This window comes from Mastigoproctus giganteus, chromosome 4, assembly GCF_048544385.1.
Source record: "Mastigoproctus giganteus isolate SK-2022 chromosome 4, ASM4854438v1, whole genome shotgun sequence".
NCBI lineage: Eukaryota > Metazoa > Arthropoda > Arachnida > Uropygi > Thelyphonidae > Mastigoproctus > Mastigoproctus giganteus.
This window is the reverse complement of record NC_143578.1, coordinates 61128271-61151319: the sequence shown is the minus strand read 5'-3', so window position 1 is coordinate 61151319 and position 23049 is coordinate 61128271. Positions and strand designations below refer to the sequence as shown.

At 35.6% G+C, this 23049-nt stretch overlaps 4 protein-coding genes across 4 annotated transcripts; all 4 read left to right on the top strand.

The window, feature by feature from the left end:
* Window positions 1–3558: 3558 nt before the first annotated feature.
* On the top strand, window positions 3559–4518 carry LOC150086772 (sulfotransferase ssu-1-like). The gene has a single exon (XM_090372257.1). It carries the CDS (start codon window positions 3559–3561, stop codon window positions 4516–4518), a length of 960 nt encoding a protein of 319 aa, XP_090228383.1.
* A 3495-nt stretch (window positions 4519–8013) lies between these two features.
* LOC150086771 (amine sulfotransferase-like) lies at window positions 8014–13545 on the top strand. The gene is made up of 2 exons (XM_090372255.1): window positions 8014–8203; window positions 12866–13545. Exons 1-2 carry the CDS (start codon window positions 8014–8016, stop codon window positions 13543–13545), a joined length of 870 nt encoding a protein of 289 aa, XP_090228381.1.
* Window positions 13546–17517: 3972 nt separating this feature from the next.
* LOC150086770 (amine sulfotransferase-like) lies at window positions 17518–18477 on the top strand. The gene has a single exon (XM_090372254.1). The coding sequence runs from the start codon at window positions 17518–17520 to the stop codon at window positions 18475–18477; it is 960 nt and encodes a 319-aa protein (XP_090228380.1).
* Window positions 18478–21324: 2847 nt separating this feature from the next.
* On the top strand, window positions 21325–22329 carry LOC150086769 (amine sulfotransferase-like). Its single transcript, XM_090372253.1, has one exon. It carries the CDS (start codon window positions 21325–21327, stop codon window positions 22327–22329), a length of 1005 nt encoding a protein of 334 aa, XP_090228379.1.
* The last annotated feature ends 720 nt before the right edge of the window (window positions 22330–23049 follow it).

The window sequence follows — 23049 nt, the reverse complement described above, 5'->3', positions numbered from 1 at the left end:
ATGTAACATACCATCGCGAAAAAGGGTTAGAAATGTGAAATTCCTAGGTGATGCACTTTCTTTGAACACCAGTGTAATGGGCATAAAAACATTTACTCTCTAAAGAAAGTCCATGAGTAACTTGTGGGTCGCTATACTGCTTTTTCTGTCCTTCCAAAATTTTATAATTTGTGAGACGCATCACGAAAATTCCTTATCCCACATCTCAATGTGATATTGCGAAATAAAGCAGATATCAGTGGTCAAGCAGCACTTAACAAGACCGCACAACGATTAAAGTTCAAATGGATGGAAAGAGACCTTGATTACTAATCTACTAAAAGACCGTTGTGGACAAGATAATAATTCGCTGCTCAGAAATAGCGCTATAATTCAGCTGTCACACTAATCCATACAGCACGAAAAAGGTAAGAAATATTCTTAAAGATTCATAAAAAGTATTTCTTAATTTTGTTTGGCCTGCATTTGATGCTAGTTCTAGTATATGTACTATGATATGTAATAAGTTGTTTAATGTATAGTAGCTGTTAAGGTCGTTATCAACGAAGGCTACAGGACACTGTAAACATTTACACTCATTAATATTGAAGAGAACGTCGGCTCGTAGTTCATCATCTTCTAATCTCCGCTCATTTTATTGGTAGAATAATTAAATCTAATGTTAAGGATTTTTCATGATCCATATAAACTCCAACACCTACTTTGCTCAATATAATAAACTAATTGCATATTAGGTGAAGTTTTTGAACCCCCTTTGGGATTTCATCCTCAGATGAGAAATAATAATTCATCTTTATTCACATTACACATAGATTCAAAGACTATTTACAGTTGGATTGTTTCAGAATAAGTAGAGAAGAAGCTGAAACAAATTAAGTTTCTGTATATCATGTTATATCCGGTTGATCTAATTGTTTTGCAAGGTAAAAATCCCAGTTTTCGGGAGAAAAACACCATGCTGTTTTTTAAGATGCAAACAAGAGTAATCAGGATGGGCAGGATATCATATAAGGAAAAGCATATCATATCATATAAACTTTATATGATATGATATCCTGATATGATATGCGTCAAACTGAGACTATGTGATTATTGTCGAATTTCTATTGGCTCGATTTTAAAGAAATTTTGGAAGGATCAAAAATTGTTCTAAAGAGAGAAATATAAAATTTCACGAAAATAAATCCATTGTGAGTCCAGTTAATACATGAGGATAGAAACAAAAGAAATAATAATTACCAGATTTCTATCAGTCTTATTTTAATGAAATTTGGAATGTCTCGACAAATCTTTTTGAATGGGCTAAATATAAAAATTTCATGAAAATCCTTCCACTGGGAGCCGAGTTGTTACATGCGAACGGACGAACATGTTGAAGACAATATGGTGCATTATGCAATATGTTAACGCGCCTAAAATACATAATAATTGACTGATTTCTATTGGTCTGATTTTAGCGAAATTTGGGAAGGATCCAGAAATTGTTCCAAAACGGCCCAAATAAAATTTCATGAAAATCCATCTACTGGGAGTAAAGTTATTACATGAGGACGGACAGACAAAGAAACAATTGGATTTCCACTGTCTTCATTTTTAATGAAAATTGGGATTACTCTATCTCTCTAATTGGGGCTGAATATAAAGTTTCAAGAAAATCCATCCACTGAGAGTTGAGTTATACGCTGACGGACGAAGAAATAATTCCCGTATTTCTATTGGTCCGATATTAATGAAATTTAGAATTTCTCGGAAAATCTTTCTCACGAGAAAAATATAAAATTTCATGAAAATCCATCCATTGGGAGTCATTACATGCGGACGGACGTGATGAATATAATATGTGCATTAGGCATATATGCTAATATGCCTAAAACTGTTTATATGCTAATGCGCCTAAAAATAAAACCTTATAATCCGCTTTAATCCAAGGATGAATTCAGACGAATATTCATATGCAATGCTGTCGAGACAAAAGGAATTGTTTAGGGATTTTTCTCTCTATAGTAGCAGAGTTAGTTAGTCTCTGACAAAGCGTCACGGTCTCCTCTACCCTCAGAAAAACAGTCAAACATTAAAATGCCACAAATTGCACACCCAATATAGATTCCGTACAGTATTTGGCTTGACAAAAACAGAAAAGAAACAAGTACACAAGTGCAATTATCATACATTGAGTGACCACTTTATTAGACGCACCTACTCTTTTCATGAATTTGATCCCTCCTTCGGTAATGGAATCATGTGTTTGTACCATGCGATATAAAGCAGGTTTTCACAGCTAACTGAGTGCAATTCGTGCGAGAATTGACGAGACAAAAAGATTTAAGTGATTTTGAACGTAGTATGGTAGCTGGCAGGAGACACACAGTTATCAGTATCACGGAAACTACGACCTCGCTAAGGTTTCACATACAAGTGTATGTTTCTGGTGTATCGAGATTGGTCCAATAACCAATTAGCATCCAACTTACGGCGATTTATGGAAACAGCTCGTTGATGGGTGGAGTCAACAGAGGCTGCCAAGATTTATGCAGAGAAAACAGGAAGGCTACTGTCAGTGAAATAACCCGAAACAACACTAGTAACCGAAAAGGCATTTCAGAACGCACAATCACGTCCGTACCTTGTCACGGATGGGTTATAGCAGGGACGACCATACAGAGTTGATTGCATTCCTGTCAGCAAAAAAAAAAAAAAAAGTAGATACGGTTAGTGGGTTCAGAAAGAACACTAAATAATGGAACATTGCACAAACATTACTCCATCTGACGAATCCCATTTCATTCTTATGCAAGCACCAGAATATGGGGAAAAACAGTCCATGGACATATCCTATTAAGTGTCAAGAATTTAGGCTGGTGGTATAATTTGTGGGGAGTGTTTTTTGTGGTGTTGGGCTCCTAGATACCAGTGGAGCAACGGTTCAATATCACAGATTATCTGGAAATTGTTTCCAATTAGGCGCATCCCTTCATCGCTATAGTGTATCTATTTCGGAAAGGGTTCCTCTAACAGGATAATGTGCCATCTCTAAAGGCCAGAACTGTGCAGAAGTAGTTGCAGAAACGTTAGAGTGAATTCAGCCTACTGAATTCACTCTAACGTTTCTAGAACTTTAGCTTCCCCAGTAACCATATCTCAATTCAAATTGAGCAACTGTGGGATGAGGTGCAAATAACTCTTCGGAGTAGAGATCAGCAACTTCAATTTGTAGTTTTTCTCATTTCTGTGGGAAGGTGCGTCAACACAACACAGATCCATGTAACATGTTTTCGACAATTTTGAGTCCATTTCATGACTAATCCAAAGTGTTCTGAGGTCTAAATTGGAAACCCATTCGCAATTAAGTAAGTATTTTAATAAAGTGATCATTCAGTGTATCCCATGGCCACCATAACGAGAGGAGTAAGTATGAAATATTATAATTGCCCTGTCTCCTATCATACTTATCAGTTCATTTTTACTTTAACGTAAGAATATTTTTATTTATTTAACCATCTGCTTGAAACGAAAATTAAATGATCATTTCTATTTGTAATTTCAGAGTCGCCATTGGAAATGGGTGAAAAAACAAACAAACCCAAATATATGATCATCGAAGGTTTAAAATTGCTGAAGGTGTTGAATCCAGAGTCTGTTCGAGAAGCTATGAATTACCAACCAGAAGATGACAATGTTTTTATCATCTCCTATCCTCGTAGTGGCACAAATTGGATTCATCAGATTATCTATCTGATCCGCCATCATGGAGAACTGCCATCAGACTTTAGAGATTTGTTAAAAGAAATTCCTTTTCTGGAGGTGGATGGAGCTGCAATTATGATGAGGGCCGATCCCCCGCTCGCAATCAAAACCCATTTTCACGTTAAGTGGGCACCATACTCTCCTAAAGCCAAGTATATTCATGTAGCCAGAAACCCAAAAGATTGCCTAGTGTCATATTTTCATTTTACCAATGGTATGGCTTCAAGAAATGAAGACAAACTTTCATTCAGTGATTACTTTGAGTTATTCATAAATGGTGAAGTGCCTTACGGCAGTTACTTTGACCATCTGCGGTCATGGTATGATTATCACGAGAATTCCAACTTTCTCTTTTTAACTTACGAAGAAATGAAAGAAGACATGAAAACTTCAGTTTACAGAATTGCTAATTTCCTTGGAGATAACTATACGAGAATTGTGAATGACGATGACATTATGGACAAAATTATACGTAATAGTGAAATTCGAAAAATGAAAGACAAATTTAATAAAGGAGTAGAGGAATCTCTGAAAGTTAATTCGAAGAAATTAAACGTGGATGAACCCAGTCAAAATATACCAGCAGCAACCGAAGGAGCATCGTCCGAAAGGAATTTCGGTAAAATTCCATTTGAATTTGTTCGAAAAGGTATTATTGGAGATTGGCGTTCCATGCTATCAAAAGAACAATCACAGAAAGTGGATGAAGTGTTTGAAGCAAATATGAAAGATACCAATTTAAGAGATATTTGGAAAGAAGCAATGTCTTGGTAAACGTATTCATTTCAGAAGGGAAGAAAGCGCAACATTTAAGTTTATGCTGCGAGTGTGATTTTTTTTGTATTTTTGTAATCGTGATTGTAATGAATAAAAAAGAATTCTAGAACAGGGGAATTCTATTTGTAAAGTGAATTGTTATTTTATTTAATAAATAGTTTTCATAGTTAGGTGGGTTGTGCGTTTCTAATTAAATATTTGCAAATCATTGCATAGAAATCATCATTTGACACTATATTTACAAGTAAAGTGTTTATCAGGATATTCGACTCGAGCTTGTTTTTGATAACCTCAAAGTTTTGCCCAAAGTAAGTGGCCGATCCGTGAACCATCAGTTTGCAAAGGTATATTGCAAGGTAAAATGGATATAACTTTAGTAGTTATTATGAAGATTATTCGTTTTCCTAAACAGATATGACCTATGTAAAAAAACGTTTTATCTCTTAAACGCAAGTTAAATTTGAAGTAAAATAATAAATCCTCTGTTTACACCACAAACGACTACAGAAGATCAAAGTTTATGAGCTGGAGAATCAGTACATACGATATTTTTGGTATCGCATGGATTTGGACAAGCGATATTTATCATATGGCCATCGTCTCAAATATTTAAAATTTATAGGGACTTTGTATCGAGCCAGCATATTGCAGATAAAGTAGAAATCGAAAATATCCCTTAGGGAGTATGATGATTCAACTGAAATGTATGAGACAAATATTTCCGGTGAGTAGTTTAATCCATAGAGTTGTAGTAGTAGTAGTAGGGTTTTAGGAGCATCAGTGGCTAAGGCCGTATTGCTCCAATTGTGAATTGGTTTTCTATGATCGATTTTCTGTGCGCTAGACGAAAAACCCCAGTTTTCGGGAGAAAGAACCATGCTACCCTGGCCTGAGGGCGAACAATTCGGCCACGGGGTGAAAAAGGTCCATAAAAATTCCTCGCGATATCAACGGAACTATACTAAGGTCTTTTTCACCCGGTGTGGAGAGGACGGCGATTCTACTAACTATGCTACCCACGAGGCGCAATCCATAGAGTTACTGATAAACATACTAGTAACCTGGCTAATACTAATTGGGAGTTTAATGATAATTGAAAAGAGTGAAATTAATACAATTAAAAATGAATAACGCACAAGACAAGTTGAAGGAATCATCCAGTTATACCGACAGAAGAAGAAGCAGAAGCGATCATCACCCATTTTAGTTATTGTATTGACAGATTTCTCGAATTTAGGCGAAGTCAATATAGACATGTGCAAAAGTCTGATGTTTACTAAGTTGGCCCATAGAGAAAAATGGGCAACTACAGATCTGTAAATTCGACTTCTGCACCAGGAAAGATTATTGAAAAGCCTTCCGGGGTGGAGTCAATCGGCCTCGGAAGGTTTCATGATTTTTTTTCAAGTGTAATAGGGTTTTTTGATGTAGTCAAAAAAAGACATCTCGAAATTAGAATACAAATAATTTAAGACTCAACCTTATTTATATCGGCGAAAAAACATAAAACAAGCAAAAATCAACTCCAACTGGAAGAAAAATACTCTTGTTCCATAGTTTAAATCAGTGGTGTCCAACCTGCGGCCCGCCTGACAAATGAACTAAAACAGCATTTTAGAGAGTCACGCCACCGCGTGTACAGGCATCGAGCTAGACTGTGTCAAACGTGTACATATAGTTCAGTGCAGTCATATGTACGCTAAATACAGTTATGTAAGTATCAATCTTTTCATATTGATATTAGGAAAATTGTAACAGTTGTATGTTACAATTTTGATATAACTTATTCGTTGTATTGAATTAAAGAATCATCCATAAACATGTTCCAGAAGAGGAAAGTCGACATGGAGTGTCGTCTTTTTGATCAAAGGTGGACTGAAGACTATTTCTTCACTGAGTACAACGAGAAAGCAGTGTGTTTGGTGTGTAAGGAGACTGTATGAGTTTTTAAAGAATATAATTTAAAGCGACACATCATCAACTGGCGGTGCAAAAAATATGATTGGTAAAAACATTGGCTTATGGGTAGACTAACAAAGAAAATGATAGAGATCGGTGCTGAACCTCCCATTGCAATTCAATGCATATGCATCAAGAAGCTCTCTGTGGGAAAGTACTGGATTTCCAACACGTTATGAATGTGGTTATTTCAACTGTAAATTGTATAAGATCACATGGCCTTGATCAACGTATGTTTCAACAATTTCTTTCAGAAATTGAAGCTGAATACGAAGATGTAATTTTATATGGTGCAATTGGATGGCTTATTTGTGGCAGTGTTATATCGTTTCTTTAAACTGCGTCATGAAATTGATATTTTTATGACAGAAAAAGGGAAACCAATAAAACAACTATCATATATGGAGTGGCTGTTTGATCTTGCAATTCACAGCGACATTTCTAGTCATTTTAATGCGCTTAATTTAAAACAACAAGGGAAAGAAAATTGGTCTCTGATTTGTATGGTGACATCAAATCATTTCAGGATAAGTTATTTAAATCCAAAATTGAGCAAGACAATTTAGTTCACGTTGAACGTTGTACCGAGCTGAAAGAGAAACATATTTTCAAAGAATCGTTGCCTCTCGTCTTTAAATGACGAGATTTTTTGACGAGTTTGAAAGTCGATTTGCTGATATAAGATCCCATGAAAAAAGACATAAGCTTGTTTGAGAATCCATTTATTTCTATGGCTGAAAAGTACAATCCCAGCTTGCGACTTGTATGGTTCAAAAATACGTATATGGACTGCGAAAATAAACTACTTGAATTCTACAAGGCTCTCCTATCTGAAGATTTTCCGCTAACTGCCATGAAAATTGCTACTTTGTTCGAATGAATCGACGTATGTTTGCGAGCAACTTTTTCACTCATTAAATCAAATAAATATTTAAAAAAGAAACAGAATAACAGATGAGCATCTTCATTCCGCATTGAGAAGTGGCGTCACAATTTGAACAATTATCTAAAAATATCCGGCCTCAATCATCTCATTAAATGATTAATGAGATGATTGAGGAAAGAAGTTTTGCAGTATATGTTATTGTACTTTTTCGAATTTTCGAATATTTTAGATTTCAGGTGTATCATTATATTTATTTATTCAACTTAATATTGAAAAGCAGTGATCCTTTAGTGGTTGTAAATTTTCTAAAGTATCTATTTTAAAAAACAAAAGTAAGGTATTTAAAAAAAAAAGTTTTTTTAAAAAAAACAAGCTGACATAAATCAAATAAATCAAATCAAACTTCCTTTTCTATGTAACACACAAATTTTTCTCGAATCACTCAGTGCGGCCCTCGAAACAAATCTAACTTTGAATATGGGACCCGGCGAACAGGAAAAGATTGGACACCACTGGTTGAAATCATAATTCCGTACTTTGCCTCACTTATTTTGATATAATAAACGTTTTCATTTTACAATCTACTAATTTATATAATTAAACTAAATGTTCATTTCTTATTTGTAATTTCAGAGTCGCCATTAGAAATGGGTAAAATATCAAACCAACCCATATATAATATCATCGAAGGTTTAAAACTGCTGAAGGTATTCAATTCAAAATCTGTTCGAGCAGCTATGAATTATCAACCAAAAGATGACGATGTTTTTATCATCACCTATCCTCGTAGTGGAACAAATTGGACTAATCAGATTATCTATCTGATTCCACTTGAATGACTGTTATATAAACTGGAGTAGTGATTGATATTAGAGGAAAGTTAGTACTATGGATAAAGGTATGATTAACTTAAGAAGGTGGAGAGTATTTATAAATGGCCACTCTGCTGTCCATGGACCTATAAGTAGGATCTCACAGGTTTCAGTGTTGGAGGTCTTACTGTTTCTAACATTTATTAGTAATATTGATATACACTGCCCTGCCCTACCATTAATTTCCGGACATCTGCATATCTACAAATAATCTTTATTTACAGGAAAACTAATAAAGTGTGCCGAAATCTTTATGACAGCTTCTAGTCTTCCAGATTTTTGTAAATGTCCTCCGATATTTTCCGCAATTCGGTCTTTAAAGCGATGACCAGCTCAGCACTGCCTTCTGGCAAACTCTCTTCACAAGCATTATCCAATTCATGGTCTAATTCTTTACAGAATTGAGGTTGTGGTTCTGAGCTGACTAGTCCCATTCTCTAAGCTTATATCCTCAAACCAGTAGGTCATAACGCGAAGAGCGCGTTAGGCCCAGACCTAACGTGCTCTTCGCGTTATGTAGGGCCTGGACCAAAACTAGACTTCCTGGACAATAACGCATTATTGTCCAGGACGTCTAGATAGATCTCAGTAATCAGTTTTGCACGAAAAACCAATGGTACCAGGCCAAACCATGAAAAATAGCTCCAGACTATCATGCTTTCGACGGCAAACTTTATTCATAATTCACTGTCGGGACAATACAGTCCGGCAGATAGCATTCTCCCGGCATCAGCCACACCCAGGCAGGACAGTCTCATTAATAGATTAAGAACCGTTACTCATCACTCCAAAGCACAGCTTTCTATTGATCTACAGTCCTTAGACAGCATTAGTCGGGATGATTAGTGGCTAATGGACGGCTTCACGACCGTGGTAATCGGAATCATGCAGCGTTTGCACCCTGTACTGTGTTCCAATTGTCTCGCTGAGGGCCTGTGTGTGTGTGATGCGACAACTTCGACTGCATTCCAAGCGGACGATTCTTTGCATGGCTTTGCAATAGGAGGGCTACTCCTATTACGTTCCATCAACTTCGGAAATTTTCCGGTTCGTTTCATGACAGTTTCAGCACCTTCATGAAACTTTCATTTGCAGACCACATCGCCAAACATCGACTTAGGAATCCTTAGTGTCGATGAAATGTCATAATATCATTCCACTGGAAGTCTGTTAATTACGTCGATGGCGGCATCTTGAATCAGACTCTTACAACTGTCTCCTCGAAGGCCTTGGACATACTTATAGTTCATATCTGGCACGTGGTTCTCGGGAAGAACACGTAACCAACTATCAAGGAAAGGTTGTCCGGATATTAATGGTAGGGCAATGTACGCATTTCAAAATTAATGTGTAAGTTTATTGAATGTGTAAGTTTATTAAGTAAGTTTATAAGAGAGTGGGCAGAGTGATTTATGATAATAATTCAGTATACTGTCATAATTTTAGTCTTTATTAAATTTATTGTTTAAACTGGAAAAGGTATGGCTTTGACTTTGTGTAAAGTGATTATGTATAGATTCATTTGATCCGTATGGACAGTGTGTGTATATGGGTTGCGTTATTTATTTTTTATTTTATTTATTTATTTTTTTGATGTTTGTAAACTCCAATGATATCTGTATTCGGATAAATCCACGTAATTATCCAGTACTCTTGTTTTTTTTCTTTAACTATCAGATCGAAAATTTGAATAACAATAAACAGTAGTTATTAATTCTGTAATTTGTAAGACGTTTTACGAAAATCACTGTTATTTCGCATCTCAACAATATTGTAGAGTAATATTAATCATTAGTTGGTTGGTTGTTGTTGAGTTTTAGGCGCATCAACAACTTAGTCCATATTGATCCGCGTATATTGTCTGTAAATTGTGTGTGTGTGTTCTCTGGTCGATTTTCTGTTTGCTAGCCGAAAAACCCGAGTTTCCAAGAGAAACAGACCATGCTACCCTCGTCTGACACCGACCAACTCTGCCACCTTGAGAAAAAGCCCAATAAAAATTCCTCGCTTCATTGATTGGATTCGAACTCAGGTATTTTGCATCCAGTGTAGGAAGGACGGTGATTATATCAACTGTGCAACCCACGAGTATATATATATATATATATTAATCATCTTGCACTTTCCATCTGCGCATGTTATATCAGCAATCATAAATTTTTATCGAGCATTTTATCAGCTAGGAGCAGCACCACTAACGACGGTTAAAGTTCATATGGATAAACAAAGATATTGAGAAGTAATTTACTACACACGATTGTGGGCGGATTGTTCAGAAACTTCGCCAGTTGTCTTGTTCATTGATTCAAAACATAAAAAACAGGTAAGAAATATTCATTTTATACAGTATATTCATTTTTTTAAAAAAATATATTAGAAATATTAAGATAGATAAAAAAATGATTAATAGTTTTAGTTAATGTTTAATACAAGCTCTAAAATATGCACTATAAATGTTGATTTATATATTTAATTTCTTGTAACTGTTAACAGACTCATTACCGATGACTATAGGGTACATAAGAGACGCCAAAACATTTTCGTAATGCTGTACTATTTTATAAATAATGAGGTGACTATTAGAAGGTATTTCAGCATCTTCAATATGATTTCTACTCATGTTAATGGAAGGATATTCACGAATAAGATGCTGTTTTTTTACGCGGATGATGAATTTTTATTGATTAAAAGACAACTGTGTAGGTAGGGGGTGAAAATAATTTTTATCATTCGCGAAAATAAAAAACTCTGTGACAGTTCATATTTTTTCTAATTAACTACCCTCGTGAACTATGACCAGACCTGAACGTTTTCTAAATTTAAAGTCTGAAACAGTATGGTATACGACGTTTCTTCCTCTATTTTTATCATTAATAATGATCATAATATTCAAGAATCTATCTTCTTGAGTGAAAACAAGCAAAAAGATCAGTATCGTTCATTTTCAATTGGTACTAATATTTTCACACATTGGGAAGGCATTAATACAGGACTGTGTTAGTAGAATAAAGACTGAACTGTCAAATTAATCCAGTACACGGAATTCTGAATAAGAGATACATAACCCCAACCAACACTTAGTACAATCACTTCAACAAACTAATTATTTTGTTAGTATTCGAAGTTTCTGATCCCTCTTTGGACTTCCCCAGGGCAAAGACAACAATCGATTGCAAATTTCTCTGAGAAGGATACATCAACTGCCATGTAACAACGATTTATTCACCCTTTAATGGGTTATTGATTACATCTCTTTAATACCATTAAATCTGGAAAAGCTCTTTCGTTTCATTAAGTTTTTCAGTTCAAAATACAAAATGACTTCGCGGTGGTTTCGTATGGAGAATAAGGCGAACGATCAAACCTTATAGTTTCCATTTTAGAGTGTCCAAAATGGAAGAACTGTTAATGGTGCATTGTAATCATGACAAATAAAATATATCAACGTGTATTATCTGTTCAGTTTGACTGTTTTGCAAGATGAAAAAAAAATGATACAACCCTTGACAGAAACATCTTAGTCACTGGAACGACAAAACGTCACACATCGATGACATCGCCAGTAGTGAATGCCTATCAAAAAGCCTTTTTGACATGTCCTTTATGCGCCCTTTCTACTAGGGAAAGAGAATGAACATTCTCTAGAAACATGTGGAAATTCAACTTGGCATTTTTTTTCCCAGGTACTAAAATTTATTTTACACAAATTTCTTTAACCACTATTAATATTAATGTTATTTATTATTATTATATATATATTTTTTGATACCGGGAACCAGTTAATAGGCATGTGAAGTACGATTTGATTTTTTAATTAAAAAAAAAAAAAAAAAAACACAGACAGCCCGACTTTAGAATATGCGCAATTCAGAGACTTAAAGCCTCGGCTTTATTTGGATTAGTGAAGGAACGTAAAAAAACAAAAATCCTTCGTTCCATAGCTCACATCATGATGGCGCACTGCCCACTTGACCGCTATGGCAACTAACACTGGCGAGAAATCTGAAGTGTCACAATTAATCCCAATCTCCTCTATGGTATTAGCCATTGCATTTTCATTTTGATGAAAGAAATATTTTCATTTGACCATCTATTGATCTGTTATGAAAGTAAATGACCGTTTCTATTTAATTTCAGAGTCTTCATTAGAAATGGATGAAATATCAAACGAACCTATATATACGATTTTCTAAGGTTTAAAATTGCCAAAGACGATCAATTCAGAATCGATTCGAGCAGCTATGAACTACCAACCTAAAGATGATGACGTTTTTATTGTTACCTATCCTCGTAGTGCAACAAATTGGACTCATCAGATTATCTATCTAATTAACCATCATGGAGAAGAAGCGTCAGACTTCACTGATTTATTAAAAGAAGTTCCATTTCTGGAAATGGTTTGTTTGTTTGTTATTTGGTTTTTAGGAGCATTAGCAACTAAGGCCATATTGCTCCGGGATATGCGGTGGTCATTCCCTGACCTTTCCGCATCCTCCGTATTTGGTGGTGAGGGGCTCGAACCCCGGTCTAATCAAGAAGCCTGTGCTACGCACTGCTGCTCCTTCCCACCTGGCTATGGAGGCGCCAACTCTGGAAATGGAAGGAGCTGGAATGATGAACTGGGTAGATCCCCCACTGGCAATAAAAACCTATTTCCCCTTTAAATGGGCACCTTATTCTTCTAGAGCAAAGTACATTCACGTAGCCAGAAACCCAAAAGATTGCTTTGCGTCACTTTTTCATTTTATGAATGGAATGACTTCAAAAAGTGAAGATACTTTATCAATCAATGATTACTTCCAGTTCATAAGCGGTGAATTGCCTTATGACAGTTATTTTGACCATCTGCTGTCATGGTATGATCATCACCAGGATCCCAATGTTCTGTTCTTAACGTACGAAGAGATGAAAGAAGACATGAAAAGTGCAATTTACAAAATTGCTAATTTCCTTGAAGAGAAATATACGAGAATTGTGAATGATGATGAGATTATGCAGAAAATTATACATAATAGTAACATTGGGAAAGTAAAAGACCGATATAACCTAGCGGTAAACGAAGCTATTAGAGATGCTATTGAAAATAAAGAGGACGAACCTGGTCAAAATATGCCAGCGGGAGCTGAGAAAGCACCGTCTGAAAAGAAATTCGTTAACTCTCCCCTTGAATTCGTTCGAAAAGGCGTTATTGGAGATTGGCGTTCCATGTTATCAAAACAACAATCGAAGGAACTGGATGAGATGATTGAAGAAAAGATAAACGATACCCATTTAAGAGATGCATGGAAAGATGCAATGTCTTGGTAATCTTATTGCTCTTAAAACAGGTTATATAAGACTGTATAAAAAAAGTGTATTTGAAATTGGTTTTCAGTGGGATGATAGCTTTGTGTTATAGATTTGACTTACAGGGGAAAAAAAGAATTATATTTATAGAAATTAATATTATAATATTTAATAAATTTTCTTAAGAATGATGAATTGTTTGTCACTGTAAATTATTATAAAATAAGCCTCACTGATTACTGTGTTTATATGTGAAATAGTAAAAGCATTTGTAAAGGTGTCGGATTTTTGAATTTGGTTTAGATAACATTAAAATTTTGCTGAAGATTAAGCAGTTATACATTAAGCAGCTAAACATACCGCAGTGGCGTATAATTCCATGATGCAGTTGACTGAGCCATAAACATAGGCGAGGGCCCAAAATGAGAAACGAGAAGTTTACATCAAAATATAAAGTACATTGTACTAGAACCCAAGCTCCTGATTATACGCCACTGCGCCCTTATAAAAATATGGTCAACAGTGTCAAAAAATGAGTACGAGCATAAATTTGCTAGGTATTATTAAGATTATATTTACGTTCCTTCAAGAGATATGAAGTGCAATGAGTGACCAATGAATTATAACCTCCCCTACAAGTAGAAAATGGACTTGTAAAATGAAAACTAGTTATCACTGTTCGAGAGTACGGGCCTTGTGACTTGTGCGGAGTTAGTCGTTCGTATGAAATATGGAAAAGTAGTGTAATTTGAAGGATTTTCGAAGAGATGACTCTCGTGTACGACGAGTTCCAAAATCCCTCTCGGAGGTAGTCAAATAGTGGGCTCTTGACGAACTGAAGTGGTGATGGTGTACACAGAAAAACAGCATTTAATCTGCTACACAAGCAACGCCACAAGACAAGCGCAGAATGCACTCCCTGGTGCAAGACCATTAGAATCATGATTGCTAAATACAATGGGAGATTTGTACAAACGTTTCTAGAAAGACAATTCGGCAGATCCTGCAACGGCTGAGGAATAACAACCGACCACCCACCCACCCACTCGCCACCCTTTCCACACTATTTAACACTAACACCTGCTGCAGCTGACATGGAGCGAAGAATGCCAATATTGAGATGTGAGCGACTCGTAAAAGGTTTGTTGATCGGATGAGCCGTTTTCTGTTACATTATGCTGGCCACAAGCGCTGTGTTTTTAAAAAATCACGAAGCTGTAGACTCGTCGTACACAAGTACGACGAGTCTATAAAGATAAATTTCCAGACCATCATGCAATGGTCTGGAAAGCATTCTTTTTGGGAATTGTGCAGTATCCGGTACATGTCGAACGTTGCTTTATCTCAGATCAGTTACATTTATTATACCCTAATAAATGGATGTGATTTTTCGCAGTCACGATTACTTTTTTTTGGGCAGACAAGACTGCATGAGCATTCAGAAGACCCAATTGAGTATAATCTGTTGGCCTCCTAATTCACAAGATTTAATCCGATGGAGCGTCTGTTGGAGAAGCTGGAACCAGCCGTTCGACTTGTCCTTGCACCTTCTACTAGCAAAGAATTATGGTATGCTCTGCAGTCGGCACGACAGGAGAAATCTCTGCTGTCCTCAGCAAGCTTGTCATTATACCCAACATATTCACGCGGTTATCCGCACCAAAGGTGGGTGGCAAAGACGTTATTAGGTGGTTGCTAATAATTCACTGGCCATTCAGTGTATATGAAGAAACATTTTGAACGTTGTCTTCTACATTTACATCAATTTGAATTTTCTGAGCAAAATTTGCTAACAGAGACCCGCGAATACATATTTATATGTTACAGGCCTTGTGACTGTAACATTTCCCTTATACCTGTCCGAACTCTCTCCTTTTTTTCATCGTTATTCTACGGTACACTGTCATACCATAATTCGACTCACTTCATCGGAAGCTGCAAGAGTTACGCCACGTTTTCTACATGTTCTGTTAATTTTGTCGAGCAGTGTAGAAAATAAAACTGTAAATCTTTACAAAAAAACAAAGCTTATACTGCACGTTATCGATAATGCACTTAAAGCTACAAATTAAAATTAAATGTAATATTATCATAACAGACTTATTTGCAGTGCGGAAAACAAGAAGTACGTTAGAGAAAAGAGAATTTTACTTCATTGTTATAATAAACAACTCATAATCCTGGGATTATTACTAAGTGCTTACAATGGTTCTTTTTCCCACACCATACGGAAAGACCTCAGCTGGAATCTTGTTAAGACAAAAAGAATTCTTCAGGGCTTCATCTCTCCACCACTGCACAGTTAGTCGGTCTCTGACAAAGCGTCATAGTCTTTCCCCTCTACTATCTGAAAAAGTCAAACGACAATAAAATGTCACAAATTGAAGACCCAATACAGATTCCTCGCACCGTATTTGGCTTGTCAAAAACAGAAAAGAAACAAGTACTGTACACAAGTGCAATTATCTCACACTGAGTGACCACTTTATTAGCCACACCTGTACTTTTCATGAATTGGACCCACTTCCGTAATAGCATCATGCGTTCGTACCGTGCCACATAAAGCAGGCAGTCAGATAACTGTGCAATTTATGCGAGAATAGACGAGTCAAAAAGATGTGAGTGACTTTTAACTTAGCGAACACCACACAAACTGTTATCAGTATCACGGAAACTGCAACCTTGCTAAGGTTTTCACATAAAAGTGTGTCTCAGGTGTATCGCAATTGGACCAAAAACTAATTAACATCCAACTGAGAGCGATTTATGGTTGGAAACAGCTCGTTTATGCGTGGTGTGAACAGAGACTACCAACATTTATGCAGGGGAAACAGAAAGGCTACAACCAGTCGAATAACCTATATCAACACTAGTAACCAAAAAGGAATTTCAGAACGCATAATCTCATTGGTACGTCTTCACGAATGGGTTATAGCAACGACGACCAAACACAGTTGCTTTCCTATCAGCAAAAAACAAATAGATACAGTTAGTGGGTTCAAAACAATGGAACACCGTTCCATTCTAAACAATGGAACACCGTTCTTCATCTGACGAATCCCATTTCATGCCGATGCGAGCACCACAATATGGCGAAAAACAGTCCAACATATCCTTACAAAAATGCAATCTGGTGGTATAATTTGTGGGGAGTGTTTTCGTGCTGCTTGGCTCCTTGATACCTGTGGAGCTCAGTGCCACAGAATGTATGGAAATTAATTTCAATCAGGCGCATTCCTTCTCGCTGTAGTGTACCTATTTTAGAAAGGGTTCCTCCAACAGGATAATGTGCCATGGCAAAGGGCCAGAACTGTGCAGAAGTAGTTCCAGGAACATTAGATTGAATTCAGCCTACTGCAATAGCTTCCCCAGTAACCATATTTCAAATCAAATGAGCAATAGTTACTGGGATTTGTTGCCAGAGAATCTTATAGATACCATTATGTTGAGCATCATCCACCGCTGTTTAGCCTCTTCTAAACTGAATACGCTTACCAAGCGTATTCAGTTTAGAAGAGGCCTATTATATTTCCTTAAGAAGGGGCAACATCTTTAAGGCCGCGAGTGTGATTTTTTTGCATTTGCCTAATCATGAGATATCACTGTGAGATGAAGTGGAACTAACTCTTCGGAGTTGAGATCATCAACTTCAATTTGTAGTTTTCCCTATTTCTGTTGGAAACTGAGACATCTCAGATCCATGTAACACCCTATTGACAACTTATTGAGCCCATGCCACGGCCAATTCAGGTTGTTCTGAGGGGTGAAGGGGAAACCTATTCTCGTAAATGCAATTAATAAAGTGACCATTCAGAATCTCTTATGGCCGCCATCAAGAGAGCAGTAAGTTTGATATCTTATAAACGACCACGCTCCTATCATTTTTATCAGTTCATTGTTAGTTTAATGTAAGTGTGTTTTCATTTATTTAACCATCTGCTCGATACGAAAATGAATGTTTATTTCTATTTGTAATTTCAGAGTCTATTGGCAATGAGTGCAAAAGCAAACGAACCCATATATAAGATCGTCGAAGGTTTAAAATTGCCGAAGGCGTTCAATCCAGAGTCTATTCGAGCAGCTTTGAATTACCAACCAAAAGATGATGATGTTTTTATTGTTACCTATCCTCGTAGTGGCACAAATTGGACCCATCAAATTATCTATCTGATTCGCCATCATGGAGAACTGCCATCAGACTTTAAAGATTTTTTAAAAGAAATTCCTTTCCTGGAAATGGAGGGAGCTGGAATGATGGCGCTGATAGATCCCCCACTCGCAATTAAAACCCATTTTCCCGTTAAATTGGCACCATACTCTCCTAAAGCCAAGTATATTCATGTTGCCAGAAACCCAAAAGATTGCCTAGTGTCATATTTTCATTTTATCAATGGTATGTCATCAAGAAATGAAGACAAAGTTTCATTCAGCGATTACTTTGAGTTATTCATAAATGGTGAAGTGCCTTACGGCAGTTACTTTGACCATCTGCGGTCATGGTATGATTATCACGAGAATTCCAACTTTCTCTTTTTAACTTACGAAGAAATGAAAGAAGACTTGAAAACCGCAGTTTGCAAAATTGCTAATTTCCTTGGAGACCACTATACGAGGATTGTGAATGACGATGACATTATTCAGAAAATTATACGTAATAGTAACGTTCGACAAATGAAAGACACATTTAATAAAGGAATAGAGGAAAATCTGAAAGTTAATTCGAAGAAATTAAACGTAGATGAATCCAGTCAAAATATACCAGGAGCAACCGAAGGAGCATCGTCCAAAGGGAATTTCGGTAAAATTCCATTTGAATTTGTTAGAAAAGGTATTATTGGAGATTGGCGTTCCATGCTATCAAAAGAACAGTCACAGAAAGTGGATGAAGTGTTTGAAGCAAATATGAAAGATACCAATTTAAGAGATATTTGGAAAGATGCAATGTCTTGGTAAGAGTATTCAGTTTAGAAGAGGCCTATTATATTTCCTTAAGAAGGGGCATCATCTTTAAGGCTGCTAGTGTGATTATTTTGTATTTGCTTAATCATGATTGTAATGAATAAAAACGAATTCTAGAACAAAAAGAATTCAATTTGTAAAGCGAATTCTTATTTTATTTAATAAACAGTTTTCATAGTCAGGTGAAATGTGTATCACTAATTGAATAGTTGAAAATCCTTACATATAAATGAAAAACACAAGCTCAATAACCTAAATAATTTGCCCAGAGTAGGTGGCCGATCATCAGTTTACAAAAGTATATAAAAAAAAAAAAAAACACGAAACCCTCACCTGAGAACGACTAACTCAGTCATGGTATGAAAAATAAATAAATAAAATATATCCATATAAATTCCACGAGTGATTGAAGTGATTGAAAATTTTTTTTCTTTAACTATCGGATCGAAAATTTGAATAACAATAAACAGTAGTTATTAATTCTGTAATTTGTAAGACGTTTTACGAAAATCACTGTTATTTCGCATCTCAACAATATTGTAGAGTAATATTAATCATTAGTTGGTTGGTTGTTGTTGAGTTTTAGGTGCATCAACAACTTAGTCCATATTGATCCGCGTATATTGTCTGTAAATTGTGTGTGTGTGTGTTCTCTGGTCGATTTTCTGTTGGCTAGCCGAAAAACCCGAGTTTCCAAGAGAAACAGACCATGTTATCCTCGTCTGAGACCGACTAACTCTGCCACCTTGAGAAAAAGCCCAATAAAAATTCCTCGCTTCATTGATTGGATTCGAACTCAGGTATTTTGCATCCAATGTAGGAAGGACGGTGATTATATCAACTGTGCAACCCATGAGTATATATATATTAATCATCTTGCACTTTCCATCTGCGCATGTTATATCAGCAATCATAAATTTTTATCGAGCATTTTATCAGCTAGGAGCAGCACCACTAACGACAGTTAAAGTTCATATGGATAAACAAAGATATTGAGAAGTAATTTACTACACCATTGTGGGCGGATTGTTCAGAAACTTCGCGACTCATCTTGTTCATTGATTCAAAACATAAAAAAAGGTAAGAAATATTCATTTTATACAGTATATTCATTTTTTAAAAAAATATATTAGAAATATTAAGATAGATAAAAAAATGATTAATAGTTTTAGTTAACGTTTGATACAAGCTCTAATATATGCACTATAAATGTTGATTTATATATTTAATTTCTTGTAACTGTTAACAGACTCATTACTGAAGGCTTCACAATGCATAAGAGACGCCAAAACATTTTCGTAATGCTGTACTGTTTTATAAATAATGAGGTGACTATTAGAAGGTATTTCAGCATCTTCAATATGATTTCTATTCATGTTAATGGAAGGATATTTATGAATAAGATGCTGTTATTTTACACGGATGATGAATTTTTATTGATTAAAAGACAACTGTGTAGATAGGGGGTGAAAATAATTTTTATCATTCGCGAAAATAAAACTCTGTGACAGTTCATATTTTTTCTAATTAACCACCCTCGTGAACTATGACCAGACCTCAACGTTTTCTGAATTTAAAGTCTGAAACAGTATGGTATACGACGTTTCTTCCTCTATTTTTATCATTGATAATGATCATAATATTCAAGAATCTGTCTTCTTGACTGAAAACAAGCAAAAAGATTAGTATCGCTCTTTTTCAATTGGCACCAATATTTTCACACGTTGGGTGAAGGCATTAATACAGGACTGTGTTAGTAGAATAAAGACTGAACTGTCAAATTAATTCAATACACGGAATTCTGAATAAGAGATACATAACCCGGACACTTAGTACAATCACTTCAACAAACTGATTATTTTGTTAGTATTCGAAGTTTCTGATCCCTCTTTGGACTTCCCCAGGGCAAAGACAACAACCGATTGCAAATTTCTCTGAGAAGGATACATCAACTGCCATGTAACAACGATTTATTCACCCTTTAATGGGTTATTGATTACATATCTTTAATACCATTAAATCTGGAAAAGCTCTTTCGTTTCATTAAGTTTTTCAGTATAAAATACAAAATGACTTCGCGGTGGTTTCGTATGGAGAATAAGGCGGACGATCAAACCTTATAGTTTCCATTTTAGAGGTCCAAAATGGAAGAACTGTTAATGGTGCATTGTAATCATGACAAATAAAATATATCAACGTGTATTATCTGTTCAGTTTGACTGTTTTGCAAGATGAAAAAAAAAAGATACAACCCTTGACAGAAACGTCTTAGTCACCGGAACGACAAGACGTTACACATCGATGACATCGCCAGTTGTGAATGCCTATCAAAAAGTCTTTTTGACATCTCCTTTATGCGCCCTTTCTACTAGGGAAAGAGAATGACCATTCTCTAGAAACATGTGGAAATTCAACTTGGCATTTTTTTCCCCAGGTACTAACATTTATTTTACACAAATTTCTTTAACCACTATTAATATTAACGTTATTTAATATTATTATTTTTTTTATTTTATTTATTTTATTATTTTTTTTTTATTTTATTTATTTTATTATTATTATTTAAAAAAAAAAAACAGACAGCCCGACTTTAGAATATGCGCAATTCAGAGACTTAAAGCCTTGGCCTTATTTGCATTAGCGAAGGAACGAAAAAAATAAAAATCCTTCGTTCCATAGCTCACATCATGATGGCGCCCTGCCCACTTGGCCGCTATGGCAACTAACACTGGTGAGAAATCTGAAGTGTCACAATTAATCCCAATCTCCTCTGTGGTATTAGCCATTGCATTTTCATTTTGATGAAAGAAATATTTTCATTTGACCATCTATTGATCTGTCATGAAAGTAAATGACCGTTTCTATTTAATTTCAGAGTCTTCATTAGAAATGGATGAAATATCAAACGAACCCATATATACGATCTTCGAAGGTTTAAAATTGCCAAAGACGATCAATTCAGAATCGATTCGAGCAGCTATGAACTACCAACCTAAAGATGATGACGTTTTTATTGTTACCTATCCTCGTAGTGGAACAAATTGGACTCATCAGATTATCTATCTAATTAACCATCATGGAGAGGAAGCGTCAGACTTCACTGATTTATTAAAAGAAGTTCCATTTCTGGAAATGGAAGGAGCTGGAATGATGAACTGGGTAGATCCCCCACTGGCAATAAAAACCCATTTCCCCTTTAAATGGGCACCTTATTCTTCTAAAGCAAAGTACATTCACGTAGCCAGAAACCCCAAAGATTGCTTCGCGTCACTTTTTCATTTTATGAATGGAATGGCTTCAAAAAGTGAAGATACTTTATCAATCAATGATTACTTCCAGTTGTTCATAAGCGGTGAATTGCCTTATGACAGTTATTTTGACCATCTGCTATCATGGTATGATCATCACCAGGATCCCAATGTTCTGTTCTTAACGTACGAAGAGATGAAAGAAGACATGAAAAGTGCAATTTACAAAATTGCTAATTTCCTTGGAGAGAAATATACGAGAATTGTGAATGATGATGAGATTATGCAGAAAATTATACATAATAGTAACATTGGGAAAGTAAAAGACCGATATAACCTAGCGGTAAACGAAGCTATTAGAGATGCTATTGAAAATAAAGAGGACGAACCTGGTCAAAATATGCCAGCGGGAGCTGAGAAAGCACCGTCTGAAAAGAAATTCGTTAACTCTCCCCTTGAATTCGTTCGAAAAGGCGTTATTGGAGATTGGCGTTCCATGTTATCAAAACAACAATCGAAGGAACTGGATGAGATGTTTGAAGAAAAGATAAACGATACCCATTTAAGAGATGCATGGAGAGATGCAATGTCTTGGTAATCTTATTGCTCTTAAAACAGGTTATATAAGACTGTATAAAAAAAGTGTATTTGAAATTGGTTTTCAGTGGGATGATGGCTTTGTGTTATAGAATTGACTTACAGGGGAAAAAAAGAATTATATTTATAGAAATTAATATTATAATATTTAATAAAAATTTTTAAGAATGATGAATTGTTTGTCACTGTAAATTATTATAAAATAAGCCTCACTGATTACTGTGTTTATACGTGAAATAGTAAAAGCATTTGTAAAGGTGTCGGATTTTTGAATTTGTTTTAGATAACATTAAAATTTTGCTGAAGATTAAGCAGCTATTGAAACATACCGCAGTGGCGTATTATTCCATGATGCAGTTGACTGGGCCATAAACATAGGCGAGGGCCCAAAAATGAGAAACGAGAAGTTTACATCAAAATATAAAGTACATTGTACTAGAACCCAAGCTCCTGATTATACGCCCTTATAAAAATATGGTCAACAGTGTCAAAAAATGAGTACGAGCATAAATTTGCTAGGTATTATTAAGATTATATTTACGTTCCTTCAAGAGATATGAAGTGCAATGAGTGACCAATGAATTATAACCTCCCCTACAAGTAGAAAATGGACTTGTAAAATGAAAACTAGTTATCACTGTTCGAGAGTACGGGCCTTGTGACTTGTGCGGAGTTAGTCGTTCGTATGAAATATGGAAAAGTAGTGTAATTTGAAGGATTT